The sequence below is a fragment of the Megalops cyprinoides genome, chromosome 1 (assembly GCF_013368585.1).
Source record: "Megalops cyprinoides isolate fMegCyp1 chromosome 1, fMegCyp1.pri, whole genome shotgun sequence".
Taxonomy (NCBI): domain Eukaryota; kingdom Metazoa; phylum Chordata; class Actinopteri; order Elopiformes; family Megalopidae; genus Megalops; species Megalops cyprinoides.
In genome coordinates this window covers 14,323,027-14,344,382 of record NC_050583.1, presented here as the reverse complement: position 1 = coordinate 14,344,382, position 21,356 = coordinate 14,323,027, and the positions used below count along the sequence as shown (strand labels likewise).

The 21,356-nt window shown below is 43.7% G+C and overlaps 2 protein-coding genes across 3 annotated transcripts; both read right to left on the bottom strand.

Annotated features, from left to right (window-relative positions):
• Positions 1-2,294: 2,294 nt before the first annotated feature.
• LOC118772110 (probable ATP-dependent RNA helicase DDX17) lies at positions 2,295-13,357 on the bottom strand. Of its 2 annotated transcripts, none has more exons than XM_036520413.1 (13): positions 12,971-13,357; positions 11,699-11,870; positions 11,151-11,247; positions 10,611-10,744; positions 10,167-10,232; positions 9,793-9,934; positions 9,242-9,402; positions 8,979-9,151; positions 8,736-8,846; positions 8,316-8,377; positions 8,046-8,105; positions 3,347-3,580; positions 2,295-3,107 (listed from the first exon to the last, which is right to left on the bottom strand). In XM_036520413.1, the coding sequence occupies exons 1-13, from the start codon at positions 13,024-13,026 to the stop codon at positions 2,497-2,499; spliced, it is 2,079 nt and encodes a 692-aa protein (XP_036376306.1). In that variant the 5' UTR covers positions 13,027-13,357; the 3' UTR covers positions 2,295-2,496. The 2 variants fall into 2 exon arrangements, with proteins under 2 accessions (XP_036376306.1, XP_036376389.1); XM_036520496.1 differs by having other exon boundaries at positions 11,699-11,855.
• Positions 13,358-13,811: 454 nt separating this feature from the next.
• Positions 13,812-19,764, bottom strand: dmc1 (DNA meiotic recombinase 1). Its single transcript, XM_036541781.1, has 13 exons — positions 19,699-19,764; positions 19,376-19,420; positions 19,131-19,277; positions 18,775-18,857; positions 18,241-18,293; positions 17,940-17,981; positions 17,398-17,470; positions 16,937-17,028; positions 16,571-16,644; positions 16,196-16,310; positions 14,560-14,620; positions 14,323-14,439; positions 13,812-13,881 (listed from the first exon to the last, which is right to left on the bottom strand). Exons 1-13 carry the CDS (start codon positions 19,744-19,746, stop codon positions 13,812-13,814), a joined length of 1,020 nt encoding a protein of 339 aa, XP_036397674.1. The 5' UTR covers positions 19,747-19,764.
• Between the last annotated feature and the right edge of the window lie 1,592 nt (positions 19,765-21,356).

The window sequence follows — 21,356 nt, the reverse complement described above, 5'->3', positions numbered from 1 at the left end:
CCCCCCCCCCACACCCTTTCATCCCTGAGCTTTTCTATGTTCTGCCTCATTAGTTGTCTTACACTAACAGAAACACATCCAGTGCTTCATCCATGTTGTCAACACTGAAATCTTATTTAATCTGCCGTATGTGCCTATTCTGACGAGTTCAGTTTCATTATTTGATCTATTATGTACATATCTAGTTTTTGTCATTTTTTTTCCGTTTGCGAGTTTTGAGTCCAGCAGTCATCGAGATCCTGTGAAGTTCATTTGAAGAGAGCCAGGTCACGGGGGCCTTTCAACTGGGCAGCTAAAACTCACAACAGTCGTCCGGAGGGAAGAGCTCGATGCACACAGTGTGATACATGCTGTCCGATACATGGCTCTGTACACGTCAAGCCAGATGATGATGAAAGCAGAGCTTCAAAGCAAAGTCATTTCCCCTCCCTTGGGCAGGGGGAGTGGGGGGAACTTGTTAAAATTCAGCATTACATTTTACTAGTACTACTACTGAATCCTTCCTAGCCTAGAACACCTGGGTCGTCACATTAAAAAAGTCCATCCTGCAGTCGAGGATGAAACATTTACTCTCCCACACACGTGCCTCCAAGGTGTGAATCGAGTAGATTTGATCAGCATGTGCAGATCGAGCCCAGCTGCCTCATGTATAGCAGCAGCTCCCCATCGTCTCCAGCTGACTCTGTAAATACTGTCCTTATTGCAATTATGTACATTTGCCAAAAAAATAATACATGGAGGGGAACGGGAAAACGTGGAGTGCAAATATGTATTTAAGGGGAAATAAAGATATTCTTTTTCTTGGGGTTTAAGACATGGTTTGTGTGTTGTTACTTGATCTAAGTCAAACCTGCTAGGAATCTTATGCTTCCACTACAGAGGTAAGCTTAGGCTAAACAAAATTAATAGTAATGGACTAGTTTATTCCCAAGGTGAATGCACACAGAAACAACCAGAATATATTACTATTTGATCATGAAACTAACCATGTGACTTCAGTTAATTATACACAAAACACCTCTTGCATCAAAAATGATTAATCTTTATTTAAATCCTGAAAAACAAAACCACAGAGTATAAAAAAGTGAACACAAATTTCCTTTACACAAACTTCATCTAATGTCATTTGACTAATTTGCATTTTTCTAGTGAATACACAATCCTTCCAGGGAGGTGGGGAGAATTTTGAGTTAATTATCAAGTCCATTCAAGGGTCGGTTTGAAGGACATGCAAAGAACAAGCACAGGGCCCGAAAGTAGTAACACTGGAGTTAGTATGTAAATGGAAAATTTGCAAAATGGTAAAATTCCAATCATACATTTTTAGCACCCCCTGTACTGGTGTGTTCCCTGGTTTCATTTTGAACAGTCACAATCTGTTGGATACACTTGGTTTTGTCTTCACAAGTGCTAGATGAAGGGAAACTTCAGCCTAGAGGGCTGCTACAATCGCCGGTTCCCTAATAAGCAGGGGAGCGCAGAATTTCCAATGTACAAAATCACATTAACCTGGTAGTTGAGAAATTACCCACCAGTTTAATTCCCAATGCAGCCAACAGGAACAAGCTGAGGAAATGGACACAAGGATGAGAAATCATAGAACCTACCTCAAATGACCCCAATGCACAAAAAAATAAATAAGCTACAGCAAAGGTATACATGTTATAGAAAAAAAAGTTTGCATAATAAAACAGCGCAAATGAGAAATAATAATGGTGCTGTGTTTCTGAAAGCAAAGGTGAGAAGAAATTATACAGAAAGACATCACTGACAAATCACATCTAGTCTGGTGGTACAACTGACTGAACTATGCACAAAACCTGTACTGAAGAAAATGGACTTACTCAAGGACAGTTCTAACATAAATGAAGAAACAGGTCTTTTTAATTCACAGAAGCACGATACTGAATTCTCTTATCTTTGGTCAAACTAGACCTTTTCATGAAAAACATTTTAGCTCATTTCCCAATATAGTTTTTCTAATTTCACCTTAATCTGTAAGATATTAATTTACTTTTCAAAAAAATACTATCAGCCAACTGAATGCTTTACACAATTAAATAAACCAACCGAGTCTTACCCTTACCAATTTTGTTACCTATGCCAACTGATACTCACAAATTGTGGTTTTGCCACTGTATATACTTTACTGTGTGCTAATGTCAGCTACCGTTATGGCCATGTTGGTGCTGTTAGCACCAAGGTGAAGGGAAAGCTGATGCCTGGAGAAAGAAGGACATCTTCAGTTACACCACATTTACTTTCATTTACAAAGGCAGGACTGTTACTTTTAGCCTTCCCAAAACCTTACCAAGTTGAAACGCTAATACAATCTCCTCCGTCCCTTGACAAAATACCAACAGTTCCCTACCTTCAAACCCTGGAAAGAAAGGGTAGCATGGGTACAATTTCATGGCTATAAAAAAGGGTTGGGGGGCCTTTTCTGTTTAACTGATCAATGCACCTATTGCTAGGGAAGAAGGTACACAACTGCCTTTATTTCCTAGGGGGAGGAGGGGGGGGAGGAGGTGGAGGTGCAAACTGGTAGGGGCCCTGTCCCATGAACCCCATCATGGGTTGAGGTGGGGTGAACTGCTGTGCCATCAGGGGCTGGGGTCCCGCTGGAGGTGGAGGGGGCTGGCCGGGTCTACCGCCTAAATTCCCAAACTGTCCCTGCTGCTGGACTGCCTGCTCCTGGACCCCGCTGCTACCTCCAGGCGCGCTGGCCCCTGCCTGGGGCCCGCCCCTGGAGTTATACTGGGCACCGCCGGCCCCGCTGTAGGCCTGGTACTGCTCTCCCATGCCCCCGAAAGAGGAGGTGGAGTTTGCCGCGGTCCCGTAACTGCCTCCGCTCCGGCTGTCCCTGCCACTGCGGTCCCTGTACGAGGAGGAGGACGAGGACCTGTCCCCGTCCCGGCTGCCCCCTCCACCCCTGCTGTCCCGGCTGAAGCTGCTGCCCCCGCTGCTGCCTCCACCCCCGCCGCTGCCGCCGCGGCTGTCCTTGCTGGCCCCGCCCACGGTGCGCATGCGCCGCTCGCACTCCTCCTGGTACATCAGGTTGGGGTTGTTGGAGTTGGAGCCGCTGCCGCGGTAACGGGACCTGCCACCTGGGGATGAAACGGAGATGGAGGCTGTTAAAGGCACGGCAGTGACAGAGAGAGAGGCTTCCATACAGCACAAAGAGAGCAGCTCAGAGGCAGGGAGACGGAGCAAAGCAAGTCGGGAGAGGAGAACGCGTGCCCTGCCGTGGCCTGCCGGCCTACAGCAGGCATGAGCACCACCTGCAGCGGATCTCATTATTTTTCGCTAACCCCCTGAGTTTTTTCCACAAAGCTCTTTCACTCACCCCCTCCTCCTCCGCGGCCGGAGTCCACCAGCTGCAGCAGCTTGGGGTTGATGGCCTGCCGGGCCTCCTCCAGAACCCGGACCAGGTCGCGGGCCTGGCGCAGGTTCCCCGGGGTGAAGAAGGTGTAGGCCGTGCCCTTGTTGGTGCTGCGGGCCGTACGGCCGATCCTGTGCACGTAGTCCTCTGAGGAGTTGGGGTAGTCGTAGTTGATGACAAACTTAACATCCTCCACGTCTTTAGGTGAGTAGAGGATTGAGTGGAATGTTATTTTGAATGAGGGGGGGGAAGAAGAGAGAGAGACGAGTGAGAACAGGACAGGCTGCCGTAGGGAGGCCGTGAGGACTATGGCTACAACAAGCAGCCTGGCTTTGAAATTATTCAAATGAAACTGTAAATTGTCTGTAATTATTTTGCAATTCTAGTTTTTAAAAGGCACACAACTGCACTCCTAAAACACAACCTTGACACTACTTACCTGTCCACCGATAGCCTACGCTAATTGTATACATACAGTATTTCAATAAAAATGATACATATTTTATGCAATACGTCCAATTTGGCTTGTTAACACACTTGTATACTCTCCTTTCTGCATGCGCTAAATGGCTGGGTCACTGCACCAAGTCCTTGCATGACACCCTGACATAGCACAACTGCACTGAATAGGTAATTTGCGTTCAGGCAAGTTCCTTAAGAGACTGAATCAGGGCACCCAAGTTTACTATGTCTTAATTTAACCCACTCTCCAAGACTTGTTCAATTACAAAGAAAAACACAGCAACAGAACCTGAATAAGGGGCTAGCAAACCCAGCCAAACATTAAGGGGGAGGAGAAAAATCAGGGAACAATGGCTGGAACAATCTGGTTGGGGGTGAAAATGTTAGATTGGCACTGCAGTTATTTTTCTCTTGTTCCTGTAATACAAAGATACTGTAAAAGGGTTTGAGTACAACATATTAAACTTCTAATTCCAAATGAAAGAAATTCTGGAGTTCAGGCTCAGGGTATTTTTTTTGCATGCATTGCCAAGACAAATTCTCGATAGAATACAGAAAAGGACAGGCAGTATTTTGCAGGGGTTTTTTTGAGGGTTTGAAGGTCAGCGGGACAGGGGTGTAGGAAACAATTTGGACTTCATTGTCTGTCAAGCTTAAATTTTGCTTTCTTTTTCATTCGAAAACAAAACCAAGTCTGTTTCTCATTACAAAGAACAGGGGCTCTGACAACACTGCTGCACTTAATAAGTGTCTCTTTTTCCCTATTGATTTTGATGGGGAAAGGAGGGGGGCAATTTTTAAAAAAAAACAAACACCCAGATATCTGGCAGAAGACTGAGGGGGGACAAAGACAGAGAACATATTACTGATTCTCAAACATTAGCCTGTCCTGCAACAGTACCCAGCATCACAATCCACTGGATTTCAGTCTGCGTGTATTAAATGAAGTAGATGAAATGTGGGGAGGAGGGGAGGGGGGGGTTGAGGTACTTACCCTGTTTTAGTGACGTTTTACAAGGTTAGCGCCCTCTGTCCCCCCCTGATCAGTCCTGGGTCATTTGGAGTGGCTGGGGAGGGAGGGGAAAAAAATCGATCCTCCCCGCCCCATGCAAACACCCACAACTCCAGACTGCGGTAGAACTCACTCTCTCCCCGAGTTGCAGGACATGGACATACTGCAGGGGACTGGATCCAACACCAAGCTCTTATTGGCTCTCCTCATCTGTCTGGGGCTTTTTTTCCCCCCACAGCAAAGGACAGACTCTTCTTAGTTTTTCTGGAGGAGAGCTTGCTGGTGTCAGACACTCAGTAGTAACAGGGAAGCTACAGTAGGGGGGGTTTGAGAACCAGAGGTGGAGGAAAAATGTAGAAAGTTTAGGTCCGTTCACACTAAGCAATCTAAAACTGACCCGGTAAACCTCAATGAAGAAACAGTTCGGGTCTTTCAGCAAACTTGTGTAACACTAACATATTCTGACGGTAAATACAATGACTGTCACACACAGCATCCTCTGCTCTCTTGCCTGTCTTATCTCCACTCACAGGACAAAGGAGAGGCAAATATGCAGCCCTCCAAGCAGGGATCAATGACAGTAACCAGTGCAGGAAATCCTTCCTTTCCATTGGCTCAGAAGGCTAACCCTTTGCCGACCTCACAAAAGCACTTAATGAACATGGATGTTTATCCATGAAGCCCTGAAGGGGGACCTGAAGAACTCTCTCACCTTCGATAATCAAGCAAATTAAGCAAATTAAAATGTAAAATAAAAAAAACCTATGTAGGACATTGCTGAGGGGACACTGAAGTTGACAAGGGATTTCTTGGTTTTTTTTTGTGCAGGTGTCTTTTTTCATGAGAACCCACACACTGTACAACTGCCACATTGCCACGACTGAGACAGAGGACAGTGACCCAGAGAAGCAGAATTGCCACTGTCCCCCAGGTACTCCCCAGAGACTGGCAGCGTGCCTGAGAGCCCGGCTTAGGGAAGGTTTAGCAGCAGTAACAAGAAACAGACAATGGGGCGGCGGTGTTGACTTGGGGGCTTAAAAGGCTGACATCCGCAGTGGGGCTACGGAAGTAGGGTTGCAAAGTTGAAAAGTTCGTTGGGGACAGTCATTTGACGGGGCGAAGATCGTTTGCCATTGGTTTTGGTTGTCTCGGCATGATGCACACAAAGAAGCATTCGGCATACGAGGAAAAGAGACAGAGTCAGGAAGGGGGAGCATTAAAGTGAGAATAGAAGGTGGGAAAAAGCTGAGGGGGTCTGAATGCCACAGGGAGAGAAAGACTGACAGATGGAGACAAGGAGAGTCCGACAGAGAAGAGTGAAGGAGTATAGATTTAGGGGAAACGGGCAGAGAGAGTCAGAGAGGAGCGAAGAGTACAGATTTAGGGGAAACAGTAATAGAACACGCAAGAGACTCCAGCAGGCCAGGACTCCTGCCAGCCAGGACCAGACATGACGCTTGCAGGGGGAGAGGCCGGCCCAGCCACAGGAGGGGGGCGGGGGTGTCAGGGAGGCTCCAATCGGGGGCCACAGGGGCAGCTCAGAGGGGGGGGCCTCAATGCGCTGTGAACTCAGGTCTGATAACTTTCAACTCTTCCTTACTGACTGGTAAATGGCAACTGCCTTTTAAGACACTATGCCACAATGACAGGCTATCTGGCACACTTTCAGCAAACACATATACAGTAAGTTGTACAGTTATGTTAAAATCCAACAATACATACCAAAGTTGCTATTTCCACTTTAAAACCATGCGTCTTCTTAAAATGATACTGAAAGTGCAATTACCATGATCTCCTCTGAAATGCATGTCTAATGAAATCCTATCTAGTTTCAGACAGGGAGAGATGAGAGTTGACTAATAATTAAAAAGGAGGAAAGCAAACTGATCTCCTTTCTAAAAGGAAAAAAAAGAGTATGCTGAACATTTCCACTGATGCCTGCAGAAACTAAACTACAAAAATTTGCTGAAAACAAGATGGAGCACGCTTGGACTGCGCTGCAAGTGTTGTGCGTTACCACAGCGAGCGTCGGGCAGGCCCCACCCCCCACCCCCCCAACAATGCCCCCTCTCTTGGCCCCTCTCAGTGCACCCCCTCACCCCCGTTTCAAATTTGGACTCCCAGGAAGCCCAGGCAGCCCGTTTCCTGGAAGAAGGAGGCCCTTATTTCAGGGCCTTGTTTTGGGTTTTCGGAGAGATGGCTGTGTCTGGGACTGATAAATCGGGCCATCTCCCCTGTTTCTCTCCGCAACTCGGGCTTGGATTAGTCATGCCTAGGTCCGGCTGCAGGCTCCCGTGGGCCTGTTTGCTTCTAGTGCCGGAAGAGAGACTTGGAAACAAACCAAACAAAAAAAAAAAAAAAAAACAAAACAAAACAAAGAAAAAAAATACAAAAACAAAAAACAGAATAAAAAAAATAAACAGAAAAAATAGGTTAAAAAGTGATCATCAGATTTGGGCTGCATCACGCTCTCTTTTTGTTTTTCTGATGCTTTTTGTAACCTGCTCTACCTGACAATGATATAGAAAGCATGCAGACACAATTCTTCACTGCTAAAGCCAATAAATTATTCTGATAGACTACTTTATTCATATTTTGTTGGGCTTTGTTAGTCAGGCACTGGCCTATAGGTTTCTTACAGATCCAAGATGCCACATTAAGAGCCCTTTTCCAACCTTACACATTTATGTAATTAACATGTAATTCTCCTATACCAAACTGAAAAGGCAACAAAAAATAGACCAAACCAGACTTTCAAAATGCCTCATAAAATCTCTTGCACAAGGTTGAGGTGTACTCAAAATTTACATCAAGTGATAAAAGTCTGATGTCCTTCAAATACTTACTAAGGCACAGTCGCATCAAGGACATTCATTTACCCACCACATTTGCAACAGATGCCTATGCCTAGTAGGTCAAGGCATTTAGTTCAGACGCTATTAACCAATCTGATCAGTGAGTGAGCACAGTCTACTTGGTTCAGGTAAATGTAAAGCCAAGAACTTGCGTAAATGTACCTTTTCGCACTCATAAATGCAGAATTGCTGGTAAAAAGTGTTGTGTCAGGTTATTTTCACGCTGATAGCCCCTTACGGGTGTGTGTGTGTGTGTGTGTGTCTGCATGTCTGTGTGTACTGTGTGCAGACACGTGCGAGTGTGCGTGTTGACAGTACTGTACTGGAGACCTACCCAGACCACGGGATGCCACGTCAGTGGCAATGAGAATGGGCGCTTTGCCACTGCGGAACTCTGAAATAAAGGAGGAGGAGGGCGTTAGGAGGAGGCAGATGGAGGGAGAAAAGGTGCAGAGTAAAGTAACTGAAGAAATTCTGCGCTACCTTAAAAAGTGGTAAGTACTGTCATTAAACAAAAGTCTCACTCAGATGCCACAAAACCACCCTCTCATCATCAAACCTAAATATTAAAGATGACACGCAACAGCAGGAAATGTCACCTGACCTGTCAGTACCCAGTCTCTCTCTGGCTGGCTCTTGTCACCATGGATACACATTGCTGGCCACCTGAAAGGCAAAACAACAGGACGGATAAGGGGAAGAAAGAGAGCTACTGTAGGAGCTTCTGTGACCTTCACATTTGACCTTTGACCTCAATAGTGGGTCAGAGCATGAAGGTAACAGGACAAACTTTCCTCTGTCTAGGCCTACAGTTAGAGATAAAGCATCACCTTCCATCCAACCCCACCCGGGAAATGGTTACAGGATTTAATTCTCAATGCAGTTTCCTGCTTGTATCCTTAGATAAGCATTTCAATACATGTGCTCAGGCACAAGAACTGAAACTGACTTCCAATTCAATTGTTGAGGTGTTCCCACAAGACCTGTGTGTGCGTGCCCGTGTGCGTGCGCATCTGTCTCTCACCCATCTCGCCTCATCCTGCGGGTGAGCTCGTCACAGCGCTTCTTGGTCTCCACAAAGATAATGGTCTTGTTCTCCTTCTCGGCCATGATCTCCTCCATCAGCTGGATCAGCCTGGAGAGACAGGGGGCGATAGAGAGACATGTGGCATGCGTGCACAGCCAGACTCTGCATTTGACACAAAAGAGGGCTTTCATTCCCAGCCACAACCAAACGGCTGACTCCAAACACGGCTGCGGGCCTCACTTGTTGTCCTTCTCGCTCTCCATGCAGACGTCGACGATCTGCAGGATGTTGTGGTTGGCGCTGAGCTCCAGGGCGCCGACGTTGATCTGCACGTAGTCCCGCAGGAAGTCCTCGGCCAGCTGGCGCACCTCCTTGGGCCAGGTGGCGCTCCACATCAGTGTTTGCCGGTCAGGCTGCAGGGGGGAGCAGTGTCATTTATCAGTACCGACGTACTGCAAGCACTATCACTGCGGCACAGACATATCTCCACATCTCCCTCTTACCCGGATCTGGTCCACAATCTTGCGGATCTGCGGCTCGAAACCCATGTCCAGCATGCGGTCGGCTTCATCCAGCACCAGGTAGGTGCAGCGCCGCAGGTTGGTCTTGCCCGCCTCCAGGAAGTCTATAAGACGGCCGGGCGTGGCTATGCAGATCTCCACTCCTGTGGTGGGGTGACATATGGCCAGAGAGGACTGTATGAATTTTGCTGCACTTCACTGTCTTCGTAGGCACAAAAGGCCTTCGCCTTTTCATTTACACCTCAATGCACAGCATGCGGCACACCCATAACCAGCCTGCACGGGAGGCTGAACAACCACAGTGATAATCAAATCTGTTATGAGGAACCAGGAAGTTTTTTGCTGTCATTTCCCTAAAAGCAGAGCACACAGATAACTAATCCTCTCTCTGTTCTACAACTACATGACCACTGCAGATAGACTCACAGCCCCACAGCAACAAAATGCCTGCCACAATACCAAAAGCGCTTAAGGCATTTATAGAATGTGTTCCAAGTACTTTTTACAGGTCCGTCCCCACCATAGCCCCTCACCTCTCTCCAGGTCACGTATCTGAGGCCCCTTGGGTGCCCCCCCGTACACACAGGTGCTCTTGATGCGGGAGGACTTGCCATAGTCGAATGCCACTTGCTGCACTTGCTGGGCCAACTCTCTGGTTGGAGCCAGGACCAGGCACTGAGCAGAGGGAGAGACAGGGCTTTGAACATATGCAGAGCCATCACTCACAGCGTATGCACACAGACCGCAGATATCTATCCACAAGACAGGGCCTCGACAACAGATAGTCAATGTCAAAACTGAAGATCCCTAGTGTTCTTCAGCAGTACTACACATTATACATCTTAGCTGCATTGTGTCCATGTACAAATACGAGAAACTGTGTTATTTAACTGTGCTAAGTACTCACAATGGGTCCATCTCCTCGTTCCAGGTATGGCTGGTGGTTGATATGCACTATAGCAGGCAGAAGATACTGTGACATAGAGAAGGAAAGGGCATTGGTGTCAATTAAAGATCCAGAACAAGAACAAGTATCACAGCTGATGAGAGGAAAGGCCCAGGAGTACAAGACATGAGTGAAACCGGATGGATGAGTAAAGAAATGCACTGTTATACCAGCTATAGAAAAGTCTGAGAGTATGTCTCTTTCCTTATGTGTTCCTCTCTTTCTCCCCCATGCTGAAACTTTACATCAGTTCTAGGACAGTGAACTTCCTCTCCAGCTGCCTGTGCATAAGAACCCCTTATTTTCAGCACAGCTGCCTTGATTCTGGGCTTACACTGTCTGTCTGAGAATGCCTAAATGAACTACTGGTGTGGCAGTGGGTGTAGGGCTCGCTGCTGTCCCTACCGAGAGGGTCTTCCCAGATCCGGTCTGGGCAATGCCCACCATGTCCCTCCCGCTCAGCGCCAGAGGGAAGCCCTGGGCCTGGATGGCCGTGGGCTCCTTGAAGTTCTGCTGCATCAGCACGTCCATCACATACTCTGAAGAAGAAAATGTCATGATGTGAATGGGTATCAATATTCATGATGTAGTCAATTTTCAGCAGAGCTTGACAATTCAAAAGTCATATGCTGGTCAGTAAAATGATTCAATTGCATCATGAGCTACATGGAAATGTTTGAGCCAAATGCAAGCTTTAGTGATGACTTTTGAGAAAAATTTAACAATAAGGGTTAAGGGATGGTGAAACAGAAGAAAAGAGCACATTCACTTGCATTGTGGAATCTGATGTCTGCATTCACTGACAACCACAATGCCCCTGTTCAAAGAGCAACACAGTTTTCAGTAGTAACAGTAGGAAGATGCCGCTCTTGTTCCATGCTCTTTCAGCATGCGTGCCTGTCTGTTGTTTGAGTACTAATCTGTGCATTTCTGCATGACACTCACGGGGGAATTGGGCCTGGTGAAAGCTGGTGACTGGCTTGGGGCAGCCTGACCCCCTGATGGTGATCTCCTTCTTCCTGCGAAACTCCTCAATGTCATACTAAAGACATTAAAAAGAAAATCCATTAATCAGCATTTATAACCATTACATGCAATCCAGCAAGAGAAATAAGGAAAACAAAAAGGAACAGACAAAAAAAGGAACAGACTTAACAAAAACATTTTCAATATTATTGCTGGAAAACTCAGAACTGAATATTTTATTTGTGTCCTATTCTTATGAAATACTACAATGAATTTATGACCATATAAATACATTACCCAGATAGCCAAAAACCACATCGGACTAACTACAGTGCCAGTGTGGCTTTTTTAGGAACTGGGCTTGGAACCAGAGTATCACAGCTCTGACTACCAGCACTGCTGTTGTACCTCTGTGCAACAGTTCTTGTCGTCTGTGATTTTCATTAACATACTCAGTAACTGTCCTGCTGAATGAATCCATATAACATAAAGCCTCAGTAAAATGCTGGTAGGCTGTCCATGTGTACCTGGGTCATGCGCTGCACCTCAGGGTGCTCGCTATAAAAGTTCTTCTCAAATTTGGGCAGCTCATCTAGGTCCCATTTCTTCTTGCGTAGGCGCTCCCCTGGGTTCCCAAACTTCTTGTTGGGAGGAGGGCCACCCCGACTTGACCCAAAACGAGGGCTAGGAGAGAGGCGACTGGGGAATTAAAAAAAAAAACAAACAAAAAAACCCCCCAAGTTTAAGTACATCAAACGACTCAAGCCATGACAGAGGAAAAGGGGTAAGGCTAGTAACCATTTAAGTTTTTAGCATTCCGTTTATTTTGCATAAAGACTTGTTGTTTTTCAACTATTTAAAGTTATACATATGAACTTCAGTTGCTGGAAGAAATCCTATCCTAGAACTCTGTACTGCAACAATCCACAGACCATCACAAATATGCCTACATTTTTTAAATCACTTCCTGTGATTTCTCTCTCTTCCAATGCATTTTCATTATTTCACAATATGTGAATTAAGATTAGAATAAATACAAATATTTTTATTATACATTTATAATATAGTTACTTTTATTCAAAGAATACAGGTGGTTACTTGTATTTTCAAGGGGCCACTATTATGTGATATTCAACTAGTTCGATGCCAAAATACATTCATTTTTTAATGATTTCAGCTATAACCAAACGCAGGTTGTTTCTTGAAAAGTTACTGTACCTCAAAATAGAGTATGTCTGACTGCATATAAACATATCCTATCATCCTCTTCAACTGATTTTATCCTTATTATGTATAAAACTTGTCAAAAAGGGGCTCCTTTTCAATTTAACTGCACTAATGATGGAAAGTGGAAACCAGGAAACCCAACGTTAATTTTAGTGAACAAACATACTTAGATAAACTGGCTACAGCAATACAAAACAAGCAAATAATAAAGAATGCTAACGTTAGCTAATCACAGATAGCAAAAGTAACTCGCTAACTTGTCACGCACAACGTAGACAAAAACAATCTGGATTTGACGCAGCCTCGAGCTAACTAGCCGTACTCTTGTTTTAACGTCGCCTTATCATGTCACTCACTCTGTATAACGTTTTACTTCACCATACTATTTTAACCAACTATTATTTTTCTATTATGTTTCCATCTACATTAGCTAGCTATATACCTTGCGAGCTATTTACATACTACCAAACGCATCGCAGTAAAAATATCCGCTAACATGTCACTAGGGAACGCGCATTCAAATCAAACCATTCGTGTAATATTACATTACCATTAACAAACAGATGCCTTACCCTCTGTCGCGTCCTCGGTCCCTGTCTCTGTCTCCATATGATGAACTCCCCCTCATTTCCTGCAAAATCCCTAAATTACGACAACAAAAACACTAAGGCCTTATAACGTTAGCCAACTTTTCAAAGTAGCTACCTAGCTTGCTAATGCCCTGAGACTCCCCACCGGTTTTTTTTTCCTTCTTCCAATCGTTAAATTACCTACACTATCGAGCGAAACAAGTTTCAGAATTATCTTATACTCGAATGAATTAGCACTTGGCTGGTATTTTCACTAACAAGCTAATACTAACAAGCTGTTAATTGCGCCTAGATCCTCTTAGGGTATCCCGTCTAGCGTTACAGCAGTTTTGTGATGAGAAGATGGCGGTTAAGTCGACAAACGTATGAATAGCAGTCAGTCGTAACTACTTATGTAAACCGATCGAGCAACGCGCAAAATCGGCGTAGCAAGTTTTAAGAATTACCAGTGCCGTAGTATTCACTTTGACGTATCAGCGCATTGCCACCGGATGTACGTCAGGCTGAGACTGTTTGTCTAACAGACTAAACCGCAGAACAGTATGCAAGATATAAACAAAAGGCAACAAACAAACTCACATTTAGATTTCATGCTTTCCTTTTTTCTCCAGTTTAATTATAAACACACAAATAATACACGAACAATATGAATGCAATACATATAAGAAACTACAAATGAAATGTTTAAACTCAGCACTTATAAAACAACACTGTTAATCTATTAAAATAATATGGAGAAATTGTGACAGAAATATATAAATTTCATTGTTTCCTTGCTCTCCACATCCCCTTCATCTCAGGCCACAGTGGCCTTGCTTTCTGTTCACTCTTTAGCATCAGCAATTCCTCCTGGAGTGATAGCAAAAGTAGCTTCATTCTCTGGCATGTCAGGGCTGTGAAGAATATGTCAGAGGGGTAAAAAGAGGAGCAGAGACATCCCTCAGACCACAAAATGTACTGTCAGCATCCACCCATTTGGGTCCTGTTTTATTAGTTAGACAAGCATGTGGGCTGCCAGGGCTGTACACACTGCCATGACACCTTTATAATGCTGAAAAATGCTAAAACTATGTAACAATTCATACAGAAAAAATGCATGTTGTGTTATAACAAATGAAGGAAATATGCAATCATGCATGCAGTTGGAAGAATTAGTGATAGTGGTTATGCAATGGTGAAAAATCTATACATAACAGGGTTAAATGATACAGGTGTAAGATACTGTATGTATGTGCCTGTCTGTAAAACATCTGTAATGATATGGGTGTCATACCAATAACTGTGTCAAATATGCTGTATGGCATTAACGTGTCAGGCAATTATCGTAAACATACCTGTCAAATATTTTGGCAATTCTCATCTCTCCCCGTCCTTTCCTTAAGCTGATACGTGTGGTTGAGGCATGTGCTAAAATATGTCCTCCAATAGGCTTCTTGGGATCTGCTTGAAACCTGAGGCAGATATAACAGTTGCCCCATAAAAAACTTATCAGATCTTGAATCAGATTTTGCCTGCCTTTTTTTAATCAAGTAGAAGTGCCTGCAAATTTTCTCAGCCTTTAGAGCACTCACGTCATCCCAGCCCCAGGGTCTGCCGTCATCTGGTTGGTGACGAACACTGCCACATTGTACTCTGGGTGAGGTAAACCACACACATAATGCATACTGCATGTCACACACTATGGCTACTCTGTGTCATATCTGAGTAACAACATGCATTATTTTACACAGGATTTCAATGTAGGAAGAAAGCGTACTTGTTTTAAAAGGCAAGGTCTATGGTATAAACAGCACAGAAATTTGTTGAACTTTGGGTACAAGAAATTTGTATGCTGTTTATACCATAGGCCTTTTACCCAAAGCATTAAAATACACAAGAAATACTTATGGCCAGCAATGCAAAATATTTTAATTTTGTATCATACACTACATATTAATCAGCTTACACCATCTTTCAGTCTGTTCAGTAATAGGCACATTCAGTGAGCATAGAAAAGGATGCAAAGCTTAACTTATTTTAAAAAGTAGCTTTGACTGCACATCAGGTGACTTTCCCCAAAACTGACACTATGATGTGGGATGTTCCATGAACCAAAAAAAAGCACTTCAGGATCTCTTAGCCTAATTAGCATATGGTAGGGGTCTCTCCAGAACTCTCGAGAACACCTGGATACACCACCCCAAACACTTCTGGCTTTCTGTCCATGTTATTTTTCAGCTAGCAATGGAGTTCTTGGGGTTCTTGTCTGCATCTCTTCTGGTAGACATACGCACTAGCATGCATTCCAAACAAATAATGAAGCCCTTGGATCACTTTTCTCTTAAATTACCAACTACAAAGCAAGACTTGTTTGCTGACTTTTAGCTTGTTACAGGCAAAAACAAAACATGTGGCCTGAAAATCTAATTTAGTAGCACACCCATTGACATACATAATGAAGGAACAAGTGTCCAGGCTGCTTGAAAAGGGAATTTATGCCATAGGCTATACACAGGAGAAAGATGTAATTAACCAAGAAAGTGAAGAGGGGGATTCCGCAACTTTATATGGATCTCCAGAAACCTTTGTGGACAGAGTACAATGTAGCAAGCTAACAGCTGGTAGCTGTTCATGAACAGCCTGCTAGCTTGTCAGTTATCAAAATAACCAAACCTGACTTGATTCTGATACACTGCTACATTTGTAGTTGGCTATCTAGCTATCTGTTTATATACAGCACTGTGATAGCTAGCCTTGCTTGCCAGCCTTGCCTCCAGAACATTATTTACATGGAACATCTACTTGACCTTCTGGTTTGACTCACGAGTTGATCTGAAGCCACACATTCACATTATCCTACAATTTCTTAGAAAAATAAGTAACAAAGTGGTAATTAGGAACTCTGCCCCCCAAATCAGGGTTGCACCAACTAACTATCTATACTGAGCAGATTTTCAACACTTATATCATCATTCATGGTATATACCTAGTGAGGTTAATCTATAACCATGATAGTTGTCTGCGTACAATAAATGACTCCTACTGATGTTTTGCGTATGTTATCCCATTTTTTCCCAGTCTCGATGATTGTGTATGGAAGTGTGATTCTGGCACTACTGTACATGGGAGGGACTATATGAGAGGGCCCTTTCAGCTCTGCTGAACCTGAGAGCAGGTGGCCATAGGCGGTCTAGGCCTGAAGATGTTCATGTGTCTGTTACAAGTGACCTTCAGATATCTTCTGCAGCCGCGACAGCATCTGTGCCAGCTTCTGCTGTCTCTCCGCTAGCTCCCCCCGGCCAGAAAAATCCACCCTGAACAGAGCCATGATGGAGTCAATGATCTGATGGGGGAGAGAGAGAAAGAGAGAGGGGTAGGGGGAGACAAGAAAACATACAGAATGATTGGAAGTCACTGAGATGGAGAAGAAAACAAATCCAGACTATACAAGGTAGAGACACAGAAAGAGCTGAGGCGTAAGGGTATAAGGCCAGATACACTGAAGGTGAGAATGAGAGACACTGTAGAGACAATGCTGAGAAATAGAGCAGGCCCACAGTAGTTAAACAGAGACAGAGAGAAAGAGAGATTATCTGCCCTCACCAGGAGTTTAAAGACACCGCCCTCCTCGTGGAATTTAGCTGCCACAAAGTCTAACAGCTCCATCTGATGTTCACCTTGAGACAGGAAACACAGCTGAACCTTAGCCCACAATAAACATTCAAAACCTAACCCTGCCCCTGATATCACAGCACACATTTGTCAAACAGGCAAGCCCACAAGTACAGATAAATGGACATGTTAGAATATGTGAGCAAGCAGCTTGGGCAAAGACTACATACATTTCTTCACAAACAGTATAGGCAAAAAAAACGGCTTTGTGCAGGAAATGCTTATATCTCTGCCAGTAACCATGACGGGATATGATGAAGTAAAGGGAGAAGAGATAAAGTAAGTGAAGGGCCTTACTGGTGTAGGCGCGAGCATATAACACATTGTCCAGTACTGCGTCCTGATCCACATTGAACCTGTCAGCTATGCCCTTCAGCCTGTCTGGCCGGCTGAAAGACTCCGATTAAGGACCATGAAACTGTGCCTGTGAGTGCCACAACTTCATCAGACATGATGTGAATAACAAAGAGATTATCCTCATGCCTTCCCCCCTACAAACATCCTCACTCCAGTCATAACATCATTTTTTCCTCATCATTTATTTGTTGTCCAGTTATTATTTTCACCATATCACCTTTTCACCAATGAATAGGGAAAAAAACCCAGCACCTATGAAGTTTACAACATGTAGAAGGTCACTAATCCCAGGTGCATGTCTACACCAACAGGAATGTTGACACCATACCCTTTCACATTGGTGAGTGACACAGTGCAAATGCACACAACTTTGAAAAGTACAGCATCAGTGAGAGGGATACAAAGTGTTTTCTGTGTCGATGAAGATGACCTTCCCTCCTGTGTAGCCGTCCTCTCCTGGGAGCTGAGCCGTCACTGCACAGATCACATGAGAGAGGTGTGGAACGCAACAATAAAACAGTGATCCACTGATTTCACTGCCTGGATGGACATGACACCGTAAGGCATCTTAATATTAGGAGAGTGCTTTGAAACTGCTTCCTCTTCAGTAGAGGTACCCCGTAGACCCGGGTTCAAGGCCGGGTGGGGTGACTGCTCTCGCCCTTCACTACAATCACCAAAACAGTACCTTTAAATGTTTGCATTTTCTCACATTTCATTAGCCCAGTTATCACTGTTTTAAGAACAAGATGGATGGACCAATCACATTCTTCCACTAACAGGAAAAAGACACATCTTTGTCTTGAATGAGAGCGGTATAGAGAGATAACTTTGTTCTTCAGCAATGAGTAACATGTCAAATAATAAATTGAAGGCCCATCGTCATTACAAACCGCAAAAAGGGTGACTGAAGGTTGGCATTCGTTCATCTCTGACCACATACCGCACAGCGTGTGAGAGAGCTGTGTCTTGCCTGTCCTGAATTCTGTGTAGAAAGCAAAAAGCATGAATTATGGAAACGTAATACTGCTAACTAGGCTTACCCTTCATGCTGAGTCAAACAACTGAACTCTGAAAGCATTTAATAAATAAACATGTCTGTTTGGCCAACAAATCTAGCACTACGGCCCTAGGCCAACTTCTAGGCGTCAAGCCAATGAAAATGATATCTCCCTAATTAAATATCTGACTTTCAGCAACACAATCCAGATATAGTCCAGGCAGTGATGGATGTGTAAACTCACCGCCAAATGCTTCTGTTATGGCCATACTTTCTATTCCTCCACCAATGAGTTTGCTGCGGAGAGTGGGAGCAGAAGAAAAAAAAAACATGTTATATTGCTATGTATGTATGACACAAGAACGCAAGTTCATGACAACATTTTGGAGAAATAAATTTTTTAAATATCCAGTCTGTGGCGGCACAGGTTACAGAATAGTAGTATGAAGACATTTCTAGGATACTATTAGGAGGTTTGAAATGGCAGGCCAAGCAGGAAACCATTTGTACCCACTAGAATATACTCACTGTGAGAACATCCTGATTACCAAAAGCACCTGAATGTACAGGTGAGGAAGTGCGTGTATGTGTGTGTTCATGTACATGTACTGGTGCATGTGCATGTAACTGAGCGTAGGAGGGTGTATGTGCATGTGCTTATACATGTATATGGGTGTGTGTGAGTGTGTTTATATGCATGTGGGTGGGTGTGTGTTGTGTGTGTGTGTGTAGGTGGGTGAGTCTGTACATGTGTGTGCATGGGTGGGTGTGCCTTAACTCAAACTCCAGGCTGCCTGTTGTGATGTGGAACACTTGTTTTCTTCTCTCGCTATATTCATATGCTGTCGAGAACCCGTTGGTCTTGAACAGGAACACAAAGGAACAGAGTCAAACACAGAGGACATACATCAGGTAATGAGCTATCCCAGTTACAGAGGGCTGATGCCCCTTTATCAGTTTATAAGTAGCTGTTTCAAATAAGCAGTGAAGAAAATGTATCAAGACCAACATCTGTGATGGGAATTAGCATTTTAAAAAATTTAAAAAATGATTAGTTGTAAAAACCCACTTTAAAATCAGAACACTGTGGACTACAGGTATCCATCAACATGGCATCTGAAGGGCTGTCCTCACCAGCAGTTTCCCAGCAGCCTCTTTGATTTTGTCGACCTTGGCCTCAGACAGGCCCTTCACATTACAGAGCGCACGACGGGTGGTCATCTGGATCCCCTTCACCGTGCAGATACCTATAGACTTCAGCTTTTTGATATCTGCCACGTTCTAGAGTGAGGGAGAAACAGATCAGCACCATAGAAACACTGATGTCAAAAAAACAATATGTTTTCACAAAAGCGTATTTTAGGCACCCAGGTACTCACAATTCCATGCTTCTGTAAAAGGTCGATATCTTGGAAAAAAGTCTCCTGAGGGATGAGAACCACAGTAAACCATTTCCGTAAGAGTTAAGTAACACAAGAGATTTGTTGCAAGGTTAAAAGTAAGAGGTGGGAAATTCTGTAATGAAACCCCAGAATGCATGCAGTGAAAGGATGACTCATCACAGCATAAACAGTAATGATTAGCTGTCATTTTCATAATTAATCTGGAGCAAAGCCAGTAGCTGCAATAATTGCTTTCATTGAACACCTGGCGCTTTGTATTGCTGGGAGTTCGCCCGCTTGCTATAGCGTATTAGTATTACCTCATCATCTTGATATCCAGCATCATTCTCTACTACTTGGTCCTCCATGGATGTCCTTGCTGTTTTTTTCCGTTTTGTTTTCCAGTGAAAAAAAAAAAAAAACAGTAATTACACTTGGCGAGTGAGCTTGTCAAATTTTAATTGATATAAAGAGAAAATTAGTTAACGATCTATGCCAAATCTGGTCACTTTAACAGACCGTGTACAAGTAAAAGCGAGATACTAAAAGTTAGACTAAATATCGGAAACTATCGTGGCTGTTGAATTAATATGTCAACATATGAAAAATATGCCCAAATCTTCATATATTGTAGAACGCGTTTTGCAATTTACATCTGATTGTACATTCTTTGTTTCCTATATTATCATTGAAACAAGGCAATAATTTGCGAATCAAAGAGTAAAACTTTTCCTACACAATTAGCAAGATAGCGAAGCTAAATGTGAGACAACGTTAACCAGCAGCCTATTCACCTTGCCAGGTAGCAACATTATGGTCACGGATTAAAAAATTATCCAGCCAGAATTAAGAAATGTAGCCATTAGTTAATGTAAATTCATTGTAAAGCATCGTTGTTGCTTGCAAATATTTCAAGTCGTGTAGGAATCGGCCATCTTCTTTGACAGCACACATTATTCAACGTGCCGGTCAGGCAAACTGTAAGGTTATCTACCCAGCTAGCTAATCGTTAGAATGTCTAATTTTATGTATAAAGAATAATAAGTATATTATTTATTTAAGTTCAATATTTAACGTTAAATATTTTACCTGAGCCTCAAAGCTGCAAATGGCGGGAATCAGAGACGTCCACCTTCGACCATTGCCCTCGCGCAGTTTGCTGCCGATTTGCTGATTGAAGTTATTCACTGTGTGCGAGCCCCTTAATGCTGACCGTTTCACTACATATACTGTACATAGGCATTTCCCTGTTCACTGAGCGACTACCTAACTCTTTTTACGGAGGATCATCATAACTTTTCTATGCTGAGCTTAAGTCCGTATTAACATTTTGTGAAGTGTGCGGTGAAGCACATTTCCACAGTAATGCTCGACTTCAGATGGACTGTATTAGACCAAATGCATTCCATGTAACCTAAATACAGCACAGCTACAAAGAAGAGGACAAAAACTGAGCACTGTTATTTCAACTGATGTTTTTAATTCCTGCAGTCATGTCAAACACTGCAACAGAGGACTTTTCTCAGGGATCAAAGATGAGAGACTCAGGTGAGTGAGTGCAAAGGAAAAAAAAAAAAATGTTCAGCTAGTAACCCATACATTCTCCCTGAAGCTAAGGAAAAAATGCATGTGGTTACGATTTCAATATATAATACAAGGGGAAAGTGCTATAACAAACCTGTCACAACAGACAGCTTTATACGGTCGTTTCTAACATGATAAGTTTCAGAAACAGTAATTCAAAGGCTCGGATCACAAAGTAATTTATTGGGGGCAAAACAGTATCTCAGTACGTGATTGAATTTTACCCCTCCCCGCCTAAACATGCATTCTGATCAGAAGCAGTCTTCACTCCTCTGGTGGCTTGCTGTATATAATCATCATACTTGACTGACATACTCCTCAACGCATGACAGCACAAAAGATGCCAATCAGGCCCAAAAATTTCAACACCAAATTTATACTCCTAAAAAAAAAA

Bases quoted from the DNA above. Each gene is read 5' to 3' on its own strand.
- dmc1 (XM_036541781.1), bottom strand. From the start codon at position 19,746: ATGGAGGACCAAGTAGTAGAGAATGATGCTGGATATCAAGATGATGAG. The intron at 19,278-19,375 runs GTGAGTACCTGG...CCCTCACTCTAG, and splicing joins TTTTACAGAAGCATGGAATT to AACGTGGCAGATATCAAAAA. The intron at 17,982-18,240 runs GTGAGTTTACAC...CTTTCTACACAG, and splicing joins CATAACAGAAGCATTTGGCG to AATTCAGGACAGGCAAGACA.
- LOC118772110 (XM_036520413.1), bottom strand. From the start codon at position 13,026: ATGAGGGGGAGTTCATCATATGGAGACAGAGACAGGGACCGAGGACGC. The intron at 10,233-10,610 runs GTAGGGACAGCA...TCTATGTCACAG, and splicing joins GATCTGGGAAGACCCTCTCG to TATCTTCTGCCTGCTATAGT. The intron at 8,847-8,978 runs GTGAGGCCCGCA...CTGTCTCTCCAG, and splicing joins GAGAGCGAGAAGGACAACAA to GCTGATCCAGCTGATGGAGG.